The sequence below is a fragment of the Sebastes fasciatus genome, chromosome 14, assembly GCF_043250625.1.
Source record: "Sebastes fasciatus isolate fSebFas1 chromosome 14, fSebFas1.pri, whole genome shotgun sequence".
Taxonomy (NCBI): domain Eukaryota; kingdom Metazoa; phylum Chordata; class Actinopteri; order Perciformes; family Sebastidae; genus Sebastes; species Sebastes fasciatus.
In genome coordinates, this window is record NC_133808.1 from 20,897,049 (window position 1) to 20,916,845 (window position 19,797).

At 41.6% G+C, this 19,797-nt stretch overlaps 1 protein-coding gene across 4 annotated transcripts in view; it reads left to right on the forward strand.

Annotated features, from left to right (window-relative positions):
- The window catches only part of erbb4b (erb-b2 receptor tyrosine kinase 4b), a 361,102-nt gene that overhangs the window by 159,269 nt on the left and 182,036 nt on the right, over window positions 1–19,797 (forward strand). For all 4 annotated transcript variants that reach the window (XM_074659614.1, XM_074659616.1, XM_074659615.1 and 1 more), the window contains exon 2: window positions 12,920–13,071. In XM_074659614.1, coding sequence (XP_074515715.1) covers window positions 12,920–13,071 — 152 coding nt within the window. The remainder of the gene's footprint in view (window positions 1–12,919; window positions 13,072–19,797) is intronic.

The window sequence follows — 19,797 nt, forward strand, 5'->3', positions numbered from 1 at the left end:
CATCGCAATCGCATCATTGAAGTTAACGTCAACCACGACCGTTTCATAACCCTAACTAAGTGGTTGTGTTGCCTAAATCTAACTTCATGTTGAATCAGAAGTTTATTTTGAAAGGACACTAAAGAAGGAACTAAACTAAATCTCGCTCTGTCCTCAAACATGTTCTATTTTATAAACTCTGAGTTAAATGCCAGGGTTTATTCGCCAAGCCAGAACTGTTAAACATCTACAAATATCTTGAAAATCATCCAGTGAACAGATTTGAAATTTGACCACCTGGATCAACTCCTATGACTACAGCTCAAATTATTTTTGACAAATCCTAGTTTTGGTTAAATCCTGCCACCACTGAATTGGTTTTGGATAGTCTTTAAATATGCAGTATTTTTTATCTGTACGATTTAAATTTCATTTTTATTTTCTGTTTTGCTGCCACACAGCGTGGTGAGCTTTTCTGCTCCCAAACATGTTCTCGCAAATAAATTGACTGAGATAAACCATTAATATCAACCCACTGCACAAATAACTCACACAGAGAAACGCATATGCTTGCATGCACATGTACAATAAACACAGAAATACACACACATGCTGCCTCCCCTTTCCTACCTTCCACCTGTGGAAAAGCACCGGGTCCACAAGCCTGCTGAGAAATCATTTCCCGGGCAAGCGAGCGAGGCAATTCCGTCTCAGCGAGGAGGAAAAAAAGGCTTTTTTTAATGGGGAAAAATGGGAGGCAGGGGAAGAGTTAGCAGTAGCAGCCAGGATAATTGATGGCAACTGTTTGGGTACAAGATTAAGATTCATGGGTAGGACCACACATGGGGGCTGGAAACCGGTATGCGCTGGAGGCATGAAGGATATGAGGCAACACTTTGACTGGCCTGCTGGCTTAATTGATAGCGTGTCGTCCCAGATGCAGCGTAAAAAAGAGAAACTATCAGAGAGGATTTCTCTCACTCCGAGAATGGGGACTAGGATGGATTCTAACACCTGGGCCTGAGTTGAGGAAGACACAGAGAGAGAGATACAGGGATGGGAAGCCCAGAGGCAAGAGAAGCAGGTTGGCACATGGAAGGTCAGTGGTTCCTATCCCCAGACCTGTTGGGAAAAGATTTGTGAGGAAAGTATGGGAGCTACTCTCCCCCACTCCTCAACAACTACCCTTGAGGAGCCTTTAAGCAGTGTGCTTAACACACGGCTACCCATGTGGAGATGCTCAGTAGCCAACAGTAGAAGATATAGCTCCTGCTGTGACTGTATGAATGTGTAAGTAAGACTTTTCCTGGATACAGTTACTTGTGTTTAAACAGCATTTCACCTTTTTTACACAATGAATACGCTCTTTGCAGTCCCTTTTTGATGCTTTATGAAGACAGATAGCTCCCAAAGGGGACAGCGATAGAATACCTAATACTTTATATTATGAGGCGCTCTTTCTAGCAGCAATTTCCAGGCTCCCCCCCTCGGTAAATATCTGACCCACTGAACTGATTGTGATTAAGTGGGAGTGGTTGAGAATATAAATGAAGTCACGCATTAAATCTGAAATGAAAAAGATCAAAATTGAGGGGAGATGGAAAAAAATAGGGGTCAAAACTGAAAGGAGACGGTAGGAGACAAAGATAAAGTCAGATGTTAAAGGTCGTGCATGTAATATTTTAACATCAATGTACGGTATCAATTTCCGTGTAGCTTCTGTAATGAAATGACACCATTTGTGAGAACGCTGGCCTTTCGGTTGAACACTGACTTTTACATTATGCACGTTATCAGATTTGGTCACATGTTGGATTCTTTTTATATACACAATATTTCTTTATTAAATAAAGAAATAGAAACAGGAAGAAGTTGCTCTTCTTAAAGTCAAAAATAATTATCCCTCAAAGCCTTCAACTCGGGCCTCCTCCCAAAGAGGTTTTAGCCACTGTTGCCTTCGCTTCTGAGAGATTTTTCGTTTTTTCAAACGACCAGGTCTGGCGTGAACTATCCGTTTTGCCGTGTTCCATTTTCGCCTATCCAGGCAGAGAATAATAAATTGGAACAAAGGATTTCATTGGTCAAACATTTATTTCCGCTGGCGGAAGTCGAGGTCCGTCTGAATATTTTTTCCCCCCGCACAAATGTTCCGCAGCGGTGCGTAATCATTCATAAGAACTCACAAAATCATGTTTTATACGTTTCCATGCAAATTTTTCTGACGAAAATCCGTGCTTGGTGGGAAACGTTATTGACTATGTGTGTGTGTGTGTGTGTGTGTGTGTGTGTGTGTGTGTGTGTTAAAGGTTATTTGCTTTCCTTTATCTGCATCGTGTGTGTGTGTGTGTGTGTGTGTGTGTGTGTGTGTGTGTTTTACTGATCGCCCCCTGAGGTCCAGTCAAGTTCGTCAGCGTGATGCTGAAAACAGAATAGCTCAAAGCCACCGCACATGCACCAAGTATTCTCTCTCTTTCACACACGTCCAACACTGTCACACACATGCACACCAATTTAGGATGTGAGCTGTTCATTTGACCCCATTGCTCAGCCTATCTACCGTCTCTCTTTAGCAGACTGTTGGGATATGAACCACCTCGGGGGTTTACTCTTTCTACTATTAGCATATAAAGAGCATACATTTAATTCCACCTTGTGTTAGTAAGGAGCCTCTGAGACTGCAAGAGCAAAGGCACAGCCTCCCTGGGAAAACTTAAAAACTGTCTGTGATTGGAGAGGCTCTGCCTGGAGCTCCAGAAAAGTCAGGCAGGTTCTGCCATGAAATACAGTAATCACACGCATAGCCTTGAATGCACATGTGCAGATACGTGCACGCACACACACACACACACACACACACACACACATTCACTGTATATATATATATACAGTATACTGTACCTGCACTCACAAACAGTTGAGTCTAAAACAGGTTTGGTAACATGAGTCCAACTGCAAATCACTGTTCTGCTTGGAGCAGGCGGCAACCTCTATGAGAAAATTACCCTACTTCTCACTTGATTTATTACCTCAGTAAACATGAGTTTATGTTCTCAGTCACTAGTTTCAAGTCTTCTTCAATACAGCATGATGTTCAATTAGTAAATTATGGTCCCATTTAGAGTCATGTAGACCATAAAGCAGGGTATGCTTTAGGGCGTGGCTACCTTGTGATTGACAGGTCGCTACCACGGTGTTGTCCGGTCTGGGAGTTGTTGTGTTTTCGTCGTATAACTTTAACCCTTTCACAGTGTGTTTTCAGTTCATATAACTTAATTGTAATATTTGTCTTGTTCGGTTGTACTTAGCTCCACCCTTTCGTGTCACTTCTGGTTGCAAAAAAACAAGATGGCAACGGCCAAAATGCCGAACTCGAGGCTTCAAAACTGCGCTGACACAAGCTGATCCTCTATTGTCTTCACACTGACCTCCTGAAGTTAAAATAAACCAAATAAAAAGCCAGACCTTGAAAAGCTGACTGTATTTATATTTACTGGAGTCCTGTATAGGCATTAAGAAACATGCTGGCAAAACCATAACTAGACAGATACTTGATTAATGTTCTGAAACGAAAAATAAGTATATTCTAGAAACTTAATTATTAAGGGAAATTAAGTCCAACCATGTTCAGTAAAGATGATCCAAAGCATAACGCACTAGTGACTCTGTTCTCCCATTCATCTCGCTGCGTTCACACTGCGAGCAACACCAAAGTCAACCGTGAGGTTCTTGGCTGAGCTGTAAGAGCTCTCTAGCTCGGGAAGTCGAAGTGAGAGAAGCTGGCACCTCAAACATAATCGGGGACCCTTCCTGGCATTATATTCAATCAAAATACTTTTGCAGTAAAATTTCAGGAGGAGGGAATACAGGTCCTTGACAAGAGGGTCAACAATTCCTCTCGGCTCAACAAGCTAAACTTGTCGTACAGCTGCTTTCTGAGAGGCATGGTCTGGCCTCATCATAGAGGAGGTTAAACAGACTCTATTATCATCCACCTCACTCAACACTAAAATCAAGCTCTGAAACCACAAAGTGTCTGTGGGCGTACCTTTAAAGCGCTATCCAGAGCAGCTCTGGAGGGTTCTCCATTGGCTGCTTCAAACCTTACTGGAGCAGCAGCCGATTCCTCCACCTAAACAAAACCTCCACCTACTTCCTTGATAATGGCGGCTCTGGAGAAAATGACAAAGGTGCTTTTGGTGCTATTTAGTTATGTGTGTCTTATTGTCAGCATCTCACTTAACCTGGTTCATTTTGCCCTCCACTGGTTGCAGCGTAATCAGTATAATGGTGGGGTATCAGCAGCTGGTGGTCATGCATTCATGCCCAGGAACAGTTGTCCTGAGTTAATTATTCAGGTACAAAAAATGCTACCACATGCAGTATCGACATATGTTTGAGATACGCCACCTTTCCTCTTCTCATCAACATAGTCCAACAGTTTAACTCCCTCCTCGTCTACTCTCTTCACTGCCAATATGATTTACATTCATTCAAAATCACACAGTGGGAGGAATCTAAAGGTGAACTGACTTCTGTCAGACTCGCTCCATAACAGTAACATAATTTTGTTGGCTCGGCTGCATCTTCAGCCTGCAGTTTGAATACTGTGAGCATTTGATTAAGTAAAACATGTACCACAAAATACAACCGTTTAAAGCCTTAGTAGTACATCAATTTCATCAGGCTTTCCTCATTGCAGAACAGAAACAAGTCTTCCAGCTAATACCAGATCATTTTAGCGGCAGTAAATTGGAAACAACAGTTGTAAACGAAGCCATCAGCATCACGAACAATGCATACGCCACGTACTTGAAATTCAGTTTGACCTCTGTCAATTTCTCCTTGATAATGATGCAGGTTGATTTGATTTTTTTACATTTGATTTAGTCATGGCCTTGTGTTTGTGTCCTCTGAAGTAAAGCGCACAAAATAATATTTAAAATAATGTATCGTAATGCCTCATATCAACAAGACACTGGACATCCATTTGTTTAAACTCAATAATTACTGTTAATAATTGCTTTCATCAGCCATTGCTTGCTTTCCTGAATGTGCTCATTCAAAGTTTCTTGTTTCGCTATAATGAACAATGAATGAACAACACAAAATCAATTATTGGAAAGAAGTTCCATCAATCGTTGATGTAAAAACTGTATTTATTAACAACCGGTTGCGATGGCAAATCACAAAACAATCCTTAAAAAAAATAAGAGGAAAAAGCATCTGACTGGTTGACTGGTTTACATTTTGAAGACAAAGACCACTACATAGATACAATCCCAGCTGCTCACACCATTATCTAAGTTTTCTTCCACGTGTTAAGTTCAATGCAACATGTCATTGCATAGAAAAAAACAAACATATTTAATAACTTGTAAGGGACTGAGCTGGCAGTCATGAGGAGTCAGAGGTGGATTTTCACATTTATTTACCCAAAAATGAAACAAACTTACATGATATGCCACAAAATTCTGGACCCATGGAAGGGGTCAACTAAACATAGTTAAACACAGGCTATAATAACTTAACATAAACTGAATAAAACTGAACAGACTGAGCTGACCCAACAAACTGAACACAAAGGGGAACATATTTATTGGCTGATCAGACCTTTTTTTTAAACAAAAGGGTAACACAAAGACAAACACTACCACCTAAACTACAAATAAAACAAACCCAGACATTGAGTTTATCAGTATGAATATTTTTGCAACAAGTTTAAGAGTTTAAGACAAAATCCCTAAATTAGAAATCCCAATCCCCCCCATGTTCTGTTGGGCACTTGGTACATTCTGATTGGCCACTTCCTGTATTTTAGAGCTCTGTTTTAGGGGGTGCATCTTTTGCCTGAAAAGATTTCCCTCCAGCAGTGGCACCCTCAGCACTGGTAACTCAAAGAAATACAAATTAGAATGATTTACTGCAAAGTTTTCTAAAGAGAAACTAAAGTGTGATTGTTTAGAGGTTAATTAAATGTGTGCACTACAAATAGAAACTAATGTAGCCAACAATACTAAAACTGTTATGAGTATGATGTACAAAACAGAAGCTCTGTGTCATGTATCTGTTTGTTGATGTAGGTGCAGCGTGCATGAGGTCAAAAGTTGAAACTCAATGAGGAGATAATTAACTATTAAGTGTAAACCCTAAAGAAAACTGAGACGTGTGCAGGAGGGTTACTGACATTTCAATCAGCTGTGTGGCAGCAGATGCGGCCATCACATAAATCTTTGCTTATATTTGATTTTAACTTAGAGTACGTTTAGACTTATACATTTTTATGAACTCACATTCCTGACAACAGCCACAGAGCATTAAAATCAGGCTACAGTGCAAATAACAGGAAGCCTTTTTAATTAAAAATCAATTGAGTAGAATTATAAACAAACAGAGTTTGGAGTAAACTGCATACTGAACAGTTTTCTGCAAAATCATTCAGCTTGGTCAACTACTTGTGCGTTGCGAGGGTAAGCCAAAACTGAGGGTCATACGTGCACATTTGGACACACACTCTCAAATACATTTCTACACATTTCTACTGGTCAGTGTAGGGCCTAAACGGCTTTTCACTACAGCTACTGTCAGCAGCCCATTCAGTCAAGGAGAAGCAGCTAGAGGATTTGGGGTAATGAGGTGTATGTCAGTGTCAGCCAATCACTCCCCTGTGACTTGGATGGATTTTCCTTGTCTGGAGACAAGTTTAAATCCTACAGAGATACAGAGAAAGAATACATGGATAGGGTGCAGCTTTCTAGGCATTGGACTGACCGATTCTGACCAGGTTTTCCAACAAAAAAAGCGTTCTTGGTGACTCTCAAATTAGAAAGTATGTTGTGTTCAAATAAATGAACCATCTCCAGTTTGTCCACAACAATCTGAGATATTTTCTGCAAACTTCATATCCAAATATTTCAAATATGCATACTGTGCTACATTATGTTACATGGCTGTTAATTTGCTCCTTTAATAGCAACAGTAACCATAAACAACACCGACAACACACACACACACACACACACACAGATAGATGACAGTAGCGTATTATCAGTGGCCTGATTACTGTTTGCATGCTTCCACTCAAAACCTCCACTCCCTCCATCTGTTGTCCTTCCTGCAACACCAGGCTTTCTCATTTACAGCTACAGTGTCACTGAGCACTCGGTCACACCAAACATATGAGAGAGAGAGAATGAGAGTTTAAATAGCTATAGGCCTGTTAGGGGGGGGGGAAACACCAGAGGCCTCACGATACCATATTATCACCATACTTAAGTCATGACACGATAGTATTGCGACTTGTATTGTGAGTAGAATTAGTAGAGTATTGTGATAAGATATATTGCGATATACAGTATTACCCTTTTTCAACTGCAAATGATGCAGTTTGTCAACATCTGTTTTATCTAAAAAGATAAAACGCATATCTTGAGGTCAGAGGTCAAGGGACCCCTTTGAAAATGGCCATCCCAGTATTTCCTCACTAAAATGTAGCATAATTTCAGAGTGGTATTTAGCGTTCTTCCTGACAAGCAAACATGACATTGATTCCTTAGGTCTTCTGGTTTCATATGATACCAGTATCTTTACTCTAGCTTTAGGACTGAGCCCGCTACAACCTCTCAAAGACAGAATAGCAGCAGGGCCCGCCGGATTGCTAAGAGGTTAACATTTTATATAATAAAAGATTGATACTTGACGTCCGTGTATCAGTACAATATTTGCCACACAGTGATACTATGCTGTATCGATTTTCCCACCACCCCTAAGACCTAGGCTATAGATTGATTAAAAAAGTTCTTCTGGGCGCCTGGGTTAGCTCAGTTGGTAGAGCGGGCGTCCATGTATTAAGGCTTGGTCCTGACCGCGGCGGCCCGGGTTCGAATCCGGCCTGTGGCCCTTTCCGCATCCACTCTCTCTCTCCCCCCTTTCAAGACTCTATCCACTGTCCTGTCATAAAAATGGAAAATGCCCCCAAAAAAATAACTTAAAAAAAAAAAAAAGTTCTTCTACATAAAAAAACATATTTAATGTACTGCAGGGATGTAGTGGAAGGTAAACATGTTTACACACTTCCCACAGGGTGCATGTTATGTGCATATTATGCATGTATTTACATGGGTTAATAGTATGCTCTCACGTTTGTATTTGAAAAATCTGGTATAGTTTTTTTCCCTTGTGTTGTCAGGTTTTTTTTCCCCCTCAGTTCTAATAGAGTAGACTGCTGCTAACGAGAGCCTGCTGCTAGAAAATGGGTTAATGAGGATGGTGAGACTAAACAGTACAGTGCATGTACTGATCATACCCATGGACCGCTCGTTAGTCAAATTTGAAATATATCAAATGCATGCACTGTGGTCATTCTGTTAGCGAATGGTGCACACTCTGGCAGCTGCAGGCATCGCTGTGCAAAAACTCCCACAAGGTGTTGGGGCCGTGTGTGCACCAGCGAGGGCATGAATGCTAATTTACGGTGGACCATATGGAGACGGCGACAGCATTGTTGGTAGGTGACCAGAGCTCGGAAAGGCAGCAAGAGGTTAGCGTTACTGGACCGTGCCGTCATCACGACCGCTCGTCTAGTTATTGTTTCTGATGCTTATTAAGCCGCTCAGCAGATGGACAATAATCTGGGCCATGATTACCATCAGAAGCAGTGGCTTGTAACTCATACTTAGCCAGAAAAGCTCATCAGGGGGACATTAGGGGACAAATGACAGCTCTGACCTCAGATGTGGCACTTTTTATATTCGGTAACAGAAAATGTAGGGTTTTTTCTGTCCTGTGCGAGGCAGTGTTTGAGTGCAACTTCTACAAGGTCCTCCTGTTTATTCAAGGCACGTTAGCCCAGCTCAGCTATTGACAGTGTTTACTTATGGAAGTGACATTTGCAACTTTATTTAATTCAGTCAGTTACTGGCTATTGGGATGACCTTTTGCTGGCTTCCCTGGCAGGAGCCTATAAACCTCAGAGACTCGCCAGCTTTATAGGCATTCAATAATCGCACAAGGCACTATTGATGAAGTTGTTGTGTGCACTACCTATGAAATGAATTGGGGCGAGGAGCAGAAACCACAGCAGTGCAGTGCAGTGCCGACGTAATCCTGCAGAGGATATTTATGAAAAAAAAAAAGATGGATGGGGCATTTCAGTCTCTTTGCAAACATTTAAACAGTTTTGTTTTGTTTTTATGTAAAGAACTGACTGTTTGCATTCCCTCTATAGCTGAGTGTGACACTGTGATTGTGTCAGAGACAGTGATGGATGCGTTCGGGTCTTGTCTGGTTGTCTGGTGGAGACACATGGGGGCTGCTTGGAGGCCATTTAAAACCAGCTACCAACCCATCTGTCCCTCAGAACGGTTGTGACTGATTTGTGAGAGAAAGATAGATGGATGGAGAATAGAGAGAGTCTCTTTTCATTGTCATAGCTTCTCCACTCACATACAGGTACTTCAAACTTACAAGTACACCGCATCTATCTATCTATCTATCTATCTATCTATCTATCTATCTATCGCTGTTATTACTTTGTCAGTTTTGATATTTGGTGTCTACAAACACGTGGTCATTCCTTATAAATATGCAATTTTGCCTTGTCTCCAATATGTTTTGTCATCATTTCTTCAAATTTGTACAAATGCCCATTTGGACTCGAAGATGAACTAATTCGATTTTGGTGGTCAAAGGTCAAAGTTCAAGGTAACTGTGACCTAACGTCTGTCCCATTATCGTGAGCGCGATATCTCAGGAATGCCTTGAAGGAATTTCTTCAACTTTGGCACAAACTTCCACTACGACTCAAAGACTAACTTATTCGATTGTGGTGGTCAAAGGTCAAGGTCATTGTGACCTCACAAAACACATGTTTGGCCATTACTCAAGAATTGATATGCTAGTTATGACACACACATGTATAATAGGATAAAATTATGAAGTGATGACATTTAGGACAGACATGGATGTAAACTGCAACTTGACTGGTTGGCGGAGGCATACAACCGCACGGCGGTAAATCTAGTTGAAAAAGTGATGAGAGGATAAACAAGGCTACTCACAAGCTCGCTGTCTTTGTCAAAAACAATGCAGAAAAAAAAAAAAAAAAAAAAAAATTAAATTCCCTTTTAGACCATATAAATTGAGCCAGATATGCATTTCCACCCATCGGCTCATAATCTTCTCATTAATTACATTTATTGGAAAATCGTGAATAATTATGATTCATTGCCTTAATCCATCACTCCTGAGATGAAATCCCCCTGCAAACAAATTAAATCAATTTACTCACACGGACAAACATACTTTATATATATGGAACAGAGACATTGAACCTCATTGGCATTCTCTGCTTTAAGTGTGCCGCGGAGTGAAATCCATCAAACAGATAAGATGGATTCTCTTTTATAGAGCAGCGGTAAGTTTTAAACAATATGAAGATTCATCTGTTCCCGCAGTCTATTCCTGCATCATAGGCAGTATGTTAAACAAGTCGGTGTCTTATAGCATGTCCTCCTGTGTAGGCGGGCCGCGCCAATATAAAGAGCAGAGACTGTGTTTTATACAACCTTTACCGTGATATACAGGCTCAGATGTAACATATTGAGCATGGAGACAAATTGATTCGATCATGCAGTGAGAGGGGGGAAAATACATCCCGAGGTCTATTATTTACGGCCTGCCCACGTCCACGCACACACACACTCACACACACACACTACCGGTACGATCCCCGGGCTTTGCAGTAAACCTGCAACAGTTCACACTTCCTATACGCTACACCCAGCACAGATGGTTTTGTTGTGGTTCACTTGGCAGTCAGCGCCATCTCAGGCTCATGCAGAGCTATAGGATTTAATAGTGTTTCATTAGAAATCACTAATGGGGAAAAAAACAACATATAGGCTTCACATAGCTCCTGACGGGTTTCAAAGTCAGCAGGCTCACTGAAGGCACGCTTGAGGAAGCAAATAGGTATAAAAAAAGTAAATTTCACCAGACATCACATGCCACAATGCCTCTCTCCTCTGATCTCGGCGCCCTGCCCCAAGGGTGCAATAACAGTTTATTACACCTATCCTCACTTTATGACCCCCCCACCCCTCTACCCTCAACCCAGCTCCCCTCAAGCCCACGCTAACTGTTATTGAAAACACCCAGGTCTGCCATATATCATTCCTGAGCAGCACGTTATGCTATGTGCAACCTAGCTAATCACCGCCAGCTCTTATGGGGATTGTCCAGCTCACATCGGAATAGTTCCGCTCATCTCATATCTGCTTAGATGTGGAAGTGTTTAAACACAATCCCATTTGTCTTTACAGCCTGCGATGCCTTGAGGCCGAATCCTCTTTTCCCCATATGTGTCTGCGGCGTAATGATAGGGAGTAAATAGGAAATAGAAATGAAAGATTTTGCCACAGTGTGGAGAAAAAAAGGGTAAATGAGTTTGGCTTTGTTTATTGCTAAGATTCAGGTTGGATTGAGGGGGATGTATGGCATAAAAAAAAGAAAGTATAGTGTATAGTAGGGGTGTGTAAGGGATCTTGGATTGAAATGCAAAGCGTCAGTAAAGATCTTTCAGGGCGGAGGTGTTCAGAGAGAGAGGTAACAGCTCATGGGTGACAGCGTGACAAGACTCAGGGAAGGACCTGCCACCCCTCCGTCACACCGATGGCTCCTCTGTCATCAAGAGGGCGCAAGGCGGGAGAAAACACACCGCCATGGCAATGCAAATGAAACTAAATTATAATGTTTCAAAAGAACAAATGTCACTGTCCATGTCTTTAAGTTGGCTGCAATTCAGCAGCTTTACAGAACATGCTTGGATTAAAACAGTGTGGGCAACGTAACGCTGTCAATGTGGCTTGTATTTTAAAGGAACAGTGTGTAACATTTCGGGGGGATCTGTTAGCAGAAATGGAATATCTTATTCATGGAACTATTTTCATCAGTTCAAGATATGTGAATGAAAATGGGTTCTATGGGTACCCACGAGTCTCCCCTTTACAGACACGCCCACTCTGAGCAAGTCGAACGACATTAACCACGGTTTTGCACTCAGTGGCTCACATTACTGCAGTCTTGGAAAGGGAGGAGTGAGTGAAGGCGTATACAGTTGGATTCAATCGGCAACCACACCGCTAGATGCCGCCAAATCCTACACACTGTACTTTAAGTCCAGAAGGGGACACTTAGAATGAATGCTTCAACAAAATCTTGATTGCCAGGGGTTGTTGGTTGATTGTTGTTTTGTACACAAAGCTGTCTGATTCCACACAGACTTTGGGATTTATGAGCTTTTTTTTCTCAGTCCGAGTCCATGTATTCATATGTGTGTTCGTTGTCATGCTACAGTAGAGTGGGCATCAACAGCCGATTGGGCAGATGGCTCGTGTCGTCATGAGGTTGCTGGTGGTGGTGGTGGTGGTGGGGTCTTAATTACTTGTGAAATGAGCAGCCCGGCTAGCCGCTGAAGAGCTTTCATGTGCCTCGTGTGCCCCAAGGGTGATATGAGGTGCGGTTAGGGTGCAGTGAGGTCCAGTGACTTCCTAGTCTTACATGACCCGGCCAGCTGAGCAGGTGCTGCAGCTGACTGTCCACGGACTCATGTTTACACTACACTATCTCTGAATGATTATTAAACCACAAGTCTGGCACACAGACACACAAACCAGCTTTTTAGTATATGAAATCCCTGTTCACATTCTCTAGTTGATTTATTTTAATCTATACATAAAGCAATGTTTGGAATTAATTTTTGTTGGTAGTCTTTAAAAACTACAGTCAGATCACTAGAAAATGACATCAATGGTCAATGTTCAAGCTGTTTTCTCAGTCAAAACTGTTGGACAAAACAAAGTGGGACCCTGTCTGTGAGTGTTTTGTAAATCAAACCTGTATTAACACAGTCGTATCCGTCTGTCCCTGTCTCTTATTTCTCTAGTATGCGCTGGTACAGAGAACAAGCTGAGCACCCTGTCGGACCTGGAGCAGCAGTACCGCACCTTGAGGAAATACTACGAGAACTGTGAAGTCGTTATGGGCAACCTCGAGATCACAAGCATCGACCGCAGTCGGGACCTCACCTTCCTCAGAGTAAGGACCAAACAACATGATACAGTGAACTGGTTGCGAATTGTGTTTTTTACATATACGCCCAGAATTCATAACTTTCAACTAACCAGAGATGATTTAATGTGCTTGATTCATTTGAAAAACTTTAGTTACATGTTGTCAGTTAAACAGCATGTATCTTGACCCAGATATCACTGTCAGGCTGGTGATTGAAAGGGGCGACAACCACTGACGGTCTCAGTTTTGCACAAACAGATGCAAAGTTATCCCTCCTGGCGTGATGTGCATCAAGTAGACAGAATATACATAGTGTATATTTGGATTGCTCAAATAAATCCATCTCTTTTATATCAACATTAATAGGCTTCACTATTGAGAGCCATTATTGCACCTCCTGATAGCTGAAAACACAACTTACTGCATTTAAATATTCTCTATACAATATTTAGAGCATAAATATAGCAGCAAACAATAATGTGCTGTGTAAAGATATAGAGGAGTCATGTCTACCTGAGCAGAGAATGAAGTCTCCCTCTGTGTGTTGTAATCAACTCAGCTCAGCTGTCGCCATGTTGAGGCAATATAAATGCTTTAAATCTCGCATTTAACACCTTTAAAAGTTGTTTTCTTTTTCTTTTACAAAGCGATACAGTCACTGCCTTACCAATATTTCAGTAAAAGGTCAACCACTACACAGATCCATACTTTGTTTGAATAAGCTGAAATTGCTTGAATTGTTTGGAAATGTTTGGAAGCTGCTAGCCCTTTTAGATTTCAGGGTTTCACATACATATTGATGATGGTACCTACAGTAATTTCCACAATGTCTCTTATTTTCAATACATAAGAATAACCATCCAACCGTCCACATCTTGCATCATTTGTACGAGTAATTGTCTAAATCGGAGGAAAAAGTTTAGAATGGGAACTTTTCATCACTCTTGACCTTGTCGCCCCGGGGGATGCCTTGCGCTCAGATCCTTTTTCAACCAATCAGCACTCAGATTAGTGTCTACATAGCCAATGATAAGCAGCGAGGGAAGTTGCTCTAATCGGGGGTAATCAGACTTTCTTCTCTGAGTGTCTAACTGATTGTACGCTCGCACCATTGTGATCCGAGGCATAGAATAATCAGAATCCAAATAACTTGATCTGGCTAATCTCCTTTTTTTGATTAAATGTGATTCACAGACAGAGGCCATGAGAACATTAATTCTTACCTTTCAGAAAACGTTCAGAAAATGGTCAGACATTTAGGAGCAATTTAAAAAAAAATCATCTTATTCTTGAACTGAGCAGATTCACACTGTCAAAGAGAGGTACAGTAATAGTATTTTAGCTGTATCTATAGGCAATAGTGGGATGAATGAGAGCAGGCTGAGGTGAACATTGCCCTCTGATGCTGAGGATGTTGTTTGGGTGAGGGAGTTGAGGTGGAATTGCCTACATGAATGCTTACTTCCATTTCGGTTTGACTGACACATGCATACATGTACAAACAGGGTGGGTGGGTGATGACAGGCCCCAGCCCTCCAGGGGCCAGAGCAGTAATGGTGTGGTAATGAGAGGTCAGAAGGAGGCAAGAGAAGTTGCTGTTGTAAATTTTCCAGGAGAGAGAAAAACTTGCCTGTTTTTCTGGTGAAGTCAGCTGCTACTGTTGACCTTTGTCGGCCTTCCACTCCTCGAGAACATCACCCTAGACCATTCAGGCTGCACTCTGCTCAGCCAACTCCAATTGATTCCAGTCTATCTGGGGGGCTGGGGAGCTCCCCTGGTGTTACGCTAAAGTGCTGACTGCATTCATCGGCTGGTATTGCTGCATGAGTGAACTGGGCTACAGAGGCTTTGCGAGAGGAGAAGGCACTCCCTCCCCCCCCCCCCAACAAGACAAGCTGTGGTTTTTCATATTTCTGCTCCTTACAGCGATGATTTGAAGTTAATGTGGCAAAATGGTTTGTTTACATCAGGTAGAAAGTAATGGGGTAGCTCGTCTTGTGTATTTAGACCCAAAAAAATATCGAGATTGATCAAAGCAGCGAATCAAGACAGAGTCATTAAGTGTTCTGCATTGTGTGCAGAGCAATACTGACAACACCCCCCGCCATGCAAAACAAAACCAAGATGATATTAAGAAAGAGAGGATGGTAAAGTGCTACCATTAGACCCCTGCAGAGGTAATAGGCCCCACTGACTCAGATGAAAAAAGCTGGTAGGGGGGGAGAGAGATGCAGTTCAAAAACCCATGTGTGATTGTTGTTTAACTACATAGAACCAATTTTAATAAACCAACATTCACACTTTAAACAATGTCTCATCTGTACGAGCTTATATTACGTAAAGGCAAGTGTTTGCAGGTCGAGGTTAAAGGTGCGTTTGACTACAATCCCCTCTCTACCTGCCTGCTTCTACATTACACCACCACTCATTTACAAAACGACTCCCTGTGGCGCCAACTTGCCAGGTTCCTCCACCTTTCCATGGTTGGCAATTAACACGGGTTAATTGAAGATGCTAATTAGGAACACAGGGTGCCAAACAGCAAGGGAGCAAGAGGGCAGGGTGCAGTGTGTATTTTTAGGGGGATATTATTATTATTATGATAAAACACATTAATAACATGATTCCCCAGGGAGGGAAAAAACTTCACCTTGAGGTAAGAGGAAGAAGTGAAGGAGTGGAGGAAAAAACTATTGTGCAGCAGCTTACCATACCAGCTGTCTCTGGGAGGTGATTGAAACTGATGCCTGTGCATTGGCTCTTTCTTTTCAAGATAGCCGAGAGATTGATGTCTGCCTCCCAAAGCCCCTCAAATAGCTTTAGCAGTAAATAGAGTCCATCTTCCAAACTGCCTCCACGACAGATGAATCAACGCTCGCGCTTTGATTAATACACGCAATGCATTTCAGCACTTTCTCCCCCCCTCACCCTCCAACTCTCACATATGCACATTTGAACCAACAGCGAGCTTTAACCACACGCAGTGTTTATATCGCCAACGTTTAAATCACTCCTAAATCCATATTCTCATTCCTTTTGAATCCTTCGCTCATATCATAAGCAGAACACACATTTGCATACTGAATGCACGCAGGTTACGGTATTGAAACGACAAGTCGGGCCTCGGGCCTCGACGTGTTCCTGTGTGACGTTTTCTTTTTTGTGAATGGGACGCAGAGGAAAGCAAACACACTCTTTTTTTCCCCCTCGTGTCACTTTCTCGCGTGTACTCATAAACTGATCAGTGATCATGAAATATTAATTTCTCCCTCTCCTCCCATCTCCCCAGTCCCACTAGAAACACACAGTCAGATTGGATTGTTTGTCTTGCCATTACAAACCGTTAGTAAACATGTAATTCCCCCCCCCCCACACCCGATATTAATGCAGTGATCAGATTGCTTAGCAGCCCAGCGCCAATTCACTGACTCCCCTCCTCTGTCCATGTAGCTGCTAATAAATTATGGAATTATCATTTACAAATGGAAACATTTAATATTTCCAAACAGGCCTTGTGTTATTTGTGTAAGAAAAGAGCAGAGGAAATGTAAATGAAGCTAGGGATCTGGACAACAAACATTGCATATTCAGATCTTGTGTTACAGATGCACATTTTAAGATAAGAATACCTCCTGCCTTCTTTTCTTTCCTTTTATCTTGTTCTTCCCTGCAACATATTAATCTCTTGCTTTGTTCTATCTTTCCTGACAATGTTATTACCTAGAAAAACAATATTACAGATATCTTTCATAATGCAGTCTCATACAACACAATCACAAACTAAAGAAATGCCCTTAAGATGTACGATTGGAATGAGTCCGTCATCTTTCTTTCTTTTATTTGGAAGCTCATATGTACTTAAAAGGGACTTTTAGACAATGATAGTGATGGTCTGTTAATGTGGCCTTCAATGACACTAGTGTGAAGTGTTCACTTGACCCCACACTTGTTCAAAAATTGCTCAGCTGTCACAGTGATGCGTACCAAATGGAATGCACTGTGAGTGCACCAGTGAGCAGGGATAACAGAAACTAAAGGGTGACTAGAGATTAAGGGTGCTTTCACAAGCCGTAGTCCGTTTGGCTAGTCTGAATCAGAGCGAAATTGATTCTTTTGGTTCATTTTCTCTTTATTTTGGTTCTGTTTCACAGTGCACAAATGAAAGCGGACCAATACAATTTTTTTTTTTCTGATGGGCGTGTACGAAGGAGCAAATTTATCTTTTACATCTTGAGAGCTGCCACTTCTATGTAGAGAATCACAGACTTGTAAAATGGTTTAGGTGTGTTAAAGTGGGGTTGTATGAGGTTCTTATGCATAGTCAGTGTATTACTTATGACGGTCGGCACGACAGGAGTGCTGACACTGGAGCAAAGCAATACAGTGCTGTGGGGACCGGGATGGCGGAAAAACGTATTTCAGCCACCTAAAAGAAAGGCTCACCTAAAAAAATTTATATCCGTTTAAGTGTACACTATATTTAGAATAAACGGCAAACTGAGCTGAAAGTAAAATGTATCCATACTGTTTTTGTCATCTGAGTCTGTTGGCTTTGGAGAGCGTATAGATAAGTTTCAGTTCAGTTCCCACTTGGAAAGGAGAAAGAAAGGGCTGTCTGACTGCAAGATACAGTGGTTAAAATATTCTAAATATAGTGTACACTTAAAAGGCTATTGATTTTTTTTAGGTGAGCCTTTCTTCAAGGTGGCTAAAATAAGTTTTTCTGCCGTCCCTGTCTACAGCACACGCCGACCGTCATCTACTGTAAGTATTACACCTACTATGGATAAGTACCTCATACAACCCCAATTCAAAACAACTCCAGTTTTTTTTTCCAAACTTTATAAACGTCACTATTTTTGTGGACTTTATTTAGCATATTGTGTATGTTCTCTGCGGCCCAGATGTCAAGCAAACATCAGAGTCCAAATGAGTCTGTCAGGGAGGTATGGAGACAGATAAGGACCAAAAACGCAGATGCAGCGAACTTGTGGATCTGATAGACTTTATCAACACAGAATAAAGCCGAGACAACTCTGCAGAAAAGTCTACGTGGCAATCACAAAATACCTCCTTTTATACACATCTCTGAGGGTACAAACATAATTAATTAGGCCAATAAACATACAGTAGGTCGGTACACCCTGACATTAAGTCATGACGACTGCAGACATGTCCTTTGGACAGTCATTTTGAGGACATAGCAAACATTCTGTCTATTTATCCAACTAGTTAATGATTAAGTGATTTCATAACAGTCAGAGCAGTCAGTATTCAGGCCTGTCACACTAATGTTAACCTGTCATTTACCTCTGTCCATCTCAACAAACCAAAACACAGCAGCAACAACATCAACAAGCCTGTGTTTTGGATCGCTTGGAAACAGTCCGCAAGCGGTGTCATACCGGTGTCATACCGGTGTCAGACCGGTTGTTTTGGTTCACACCAGAGTACATGTTGGCTTGTGAAAGTGTACTAAAGATGTCTGGTTCCTTAAGTTAGCAAGCTTTTACAAGGGCACAAGTTATCTACATAAATCAGCTCAGTGTGTCTTCTTCAGTATTCTTCTGCAGCATGAATAGAGTAGCTTAGATAGAGGAAATGTTCGCAGCAGAAGTGACCTCCTTCTGTGTTCTTTCAGTCCCAATTGTCTTGACCCTGCTTTGCTTTGAGTGAAAGGGCCATTTATGGGTTAACAGGGATTGGGCTGTGAGCATTTCAAAAAGCTCAAGTACTGTAACGCAGGCAATGCGTTGAAGTATTTTGAAATTTTTTAGTGCCAAGGGAAAGCTAGAGTAGGTTTGACCTGAGCTGTTTTCGAATGCTGTAATGTTAACATTAACCTCAGATGCCATGCTCACACGTTTTGTTCTCCTGCACGAACACAGAACACACTCAATACAAGTGAGTGCCATCACAGACATGTTATGTAACAAGGTTTACAGCATCTTCATCAGTGTTTGCAAGCTGAAGGTTATGGAAAGGAGGACATTTTGATGAAAATAAAGTGTCTTGCCTCCAGACAAAAAAAAAAAATGCTTTTTTGCTTCGCCCCAAAACTGCAGGAAATAAACAGCAACAGTGTTTGAGCCTAACTGCTGCATCACTATACGTTTATAGCTCTCTTGGTAAAGCATGGCCTTGCCAGAGGAGGTGGACTGACCATCTGGATCTGTGGACAACAACCATCTGAAAACCCTTCTGTGGAATGACTGGCTGTGTGTTTGTGCATGTGTGTGCATGTGTCAGGGTCACGAATTCATGACCAATTACCAGTCCATTTTTCTGCCTTCACCAGATTTATTTTGATATACTTTACCTTTGACTGATTGCTGGTTCATAAATTGTGACTGAGCCAAACTAACAAATTAACATCATGTAGCCTTCGGGTGCCTGTCAGAAATACATCACTGTTACAATTTATGCGTGCAGGGATACAAGCTATGATCATAAGAGAGGCTGATTGTAAATTATTGGACACAATAAAAGCAGTAAAATACCAATTCTACATGATAAATCAGCAGCAGATACCTTTCTCATTATGTTTCATTTTTGTTAACACCGTTTAGGGGTGCGTTCATTCATTAATGTTGTGTTATAAGTGTAAATTGATGGCATAATATTGAACTTTTTTATAAAGTTCTGAAGCTAATTCATATGCAGCTTACTGTAGGCCAAACGCTATACATGAAATTGCCTTCACAAGCTATTTCCCACGGCATTTGAAAGCAGCATCTATTCCTGCACCCC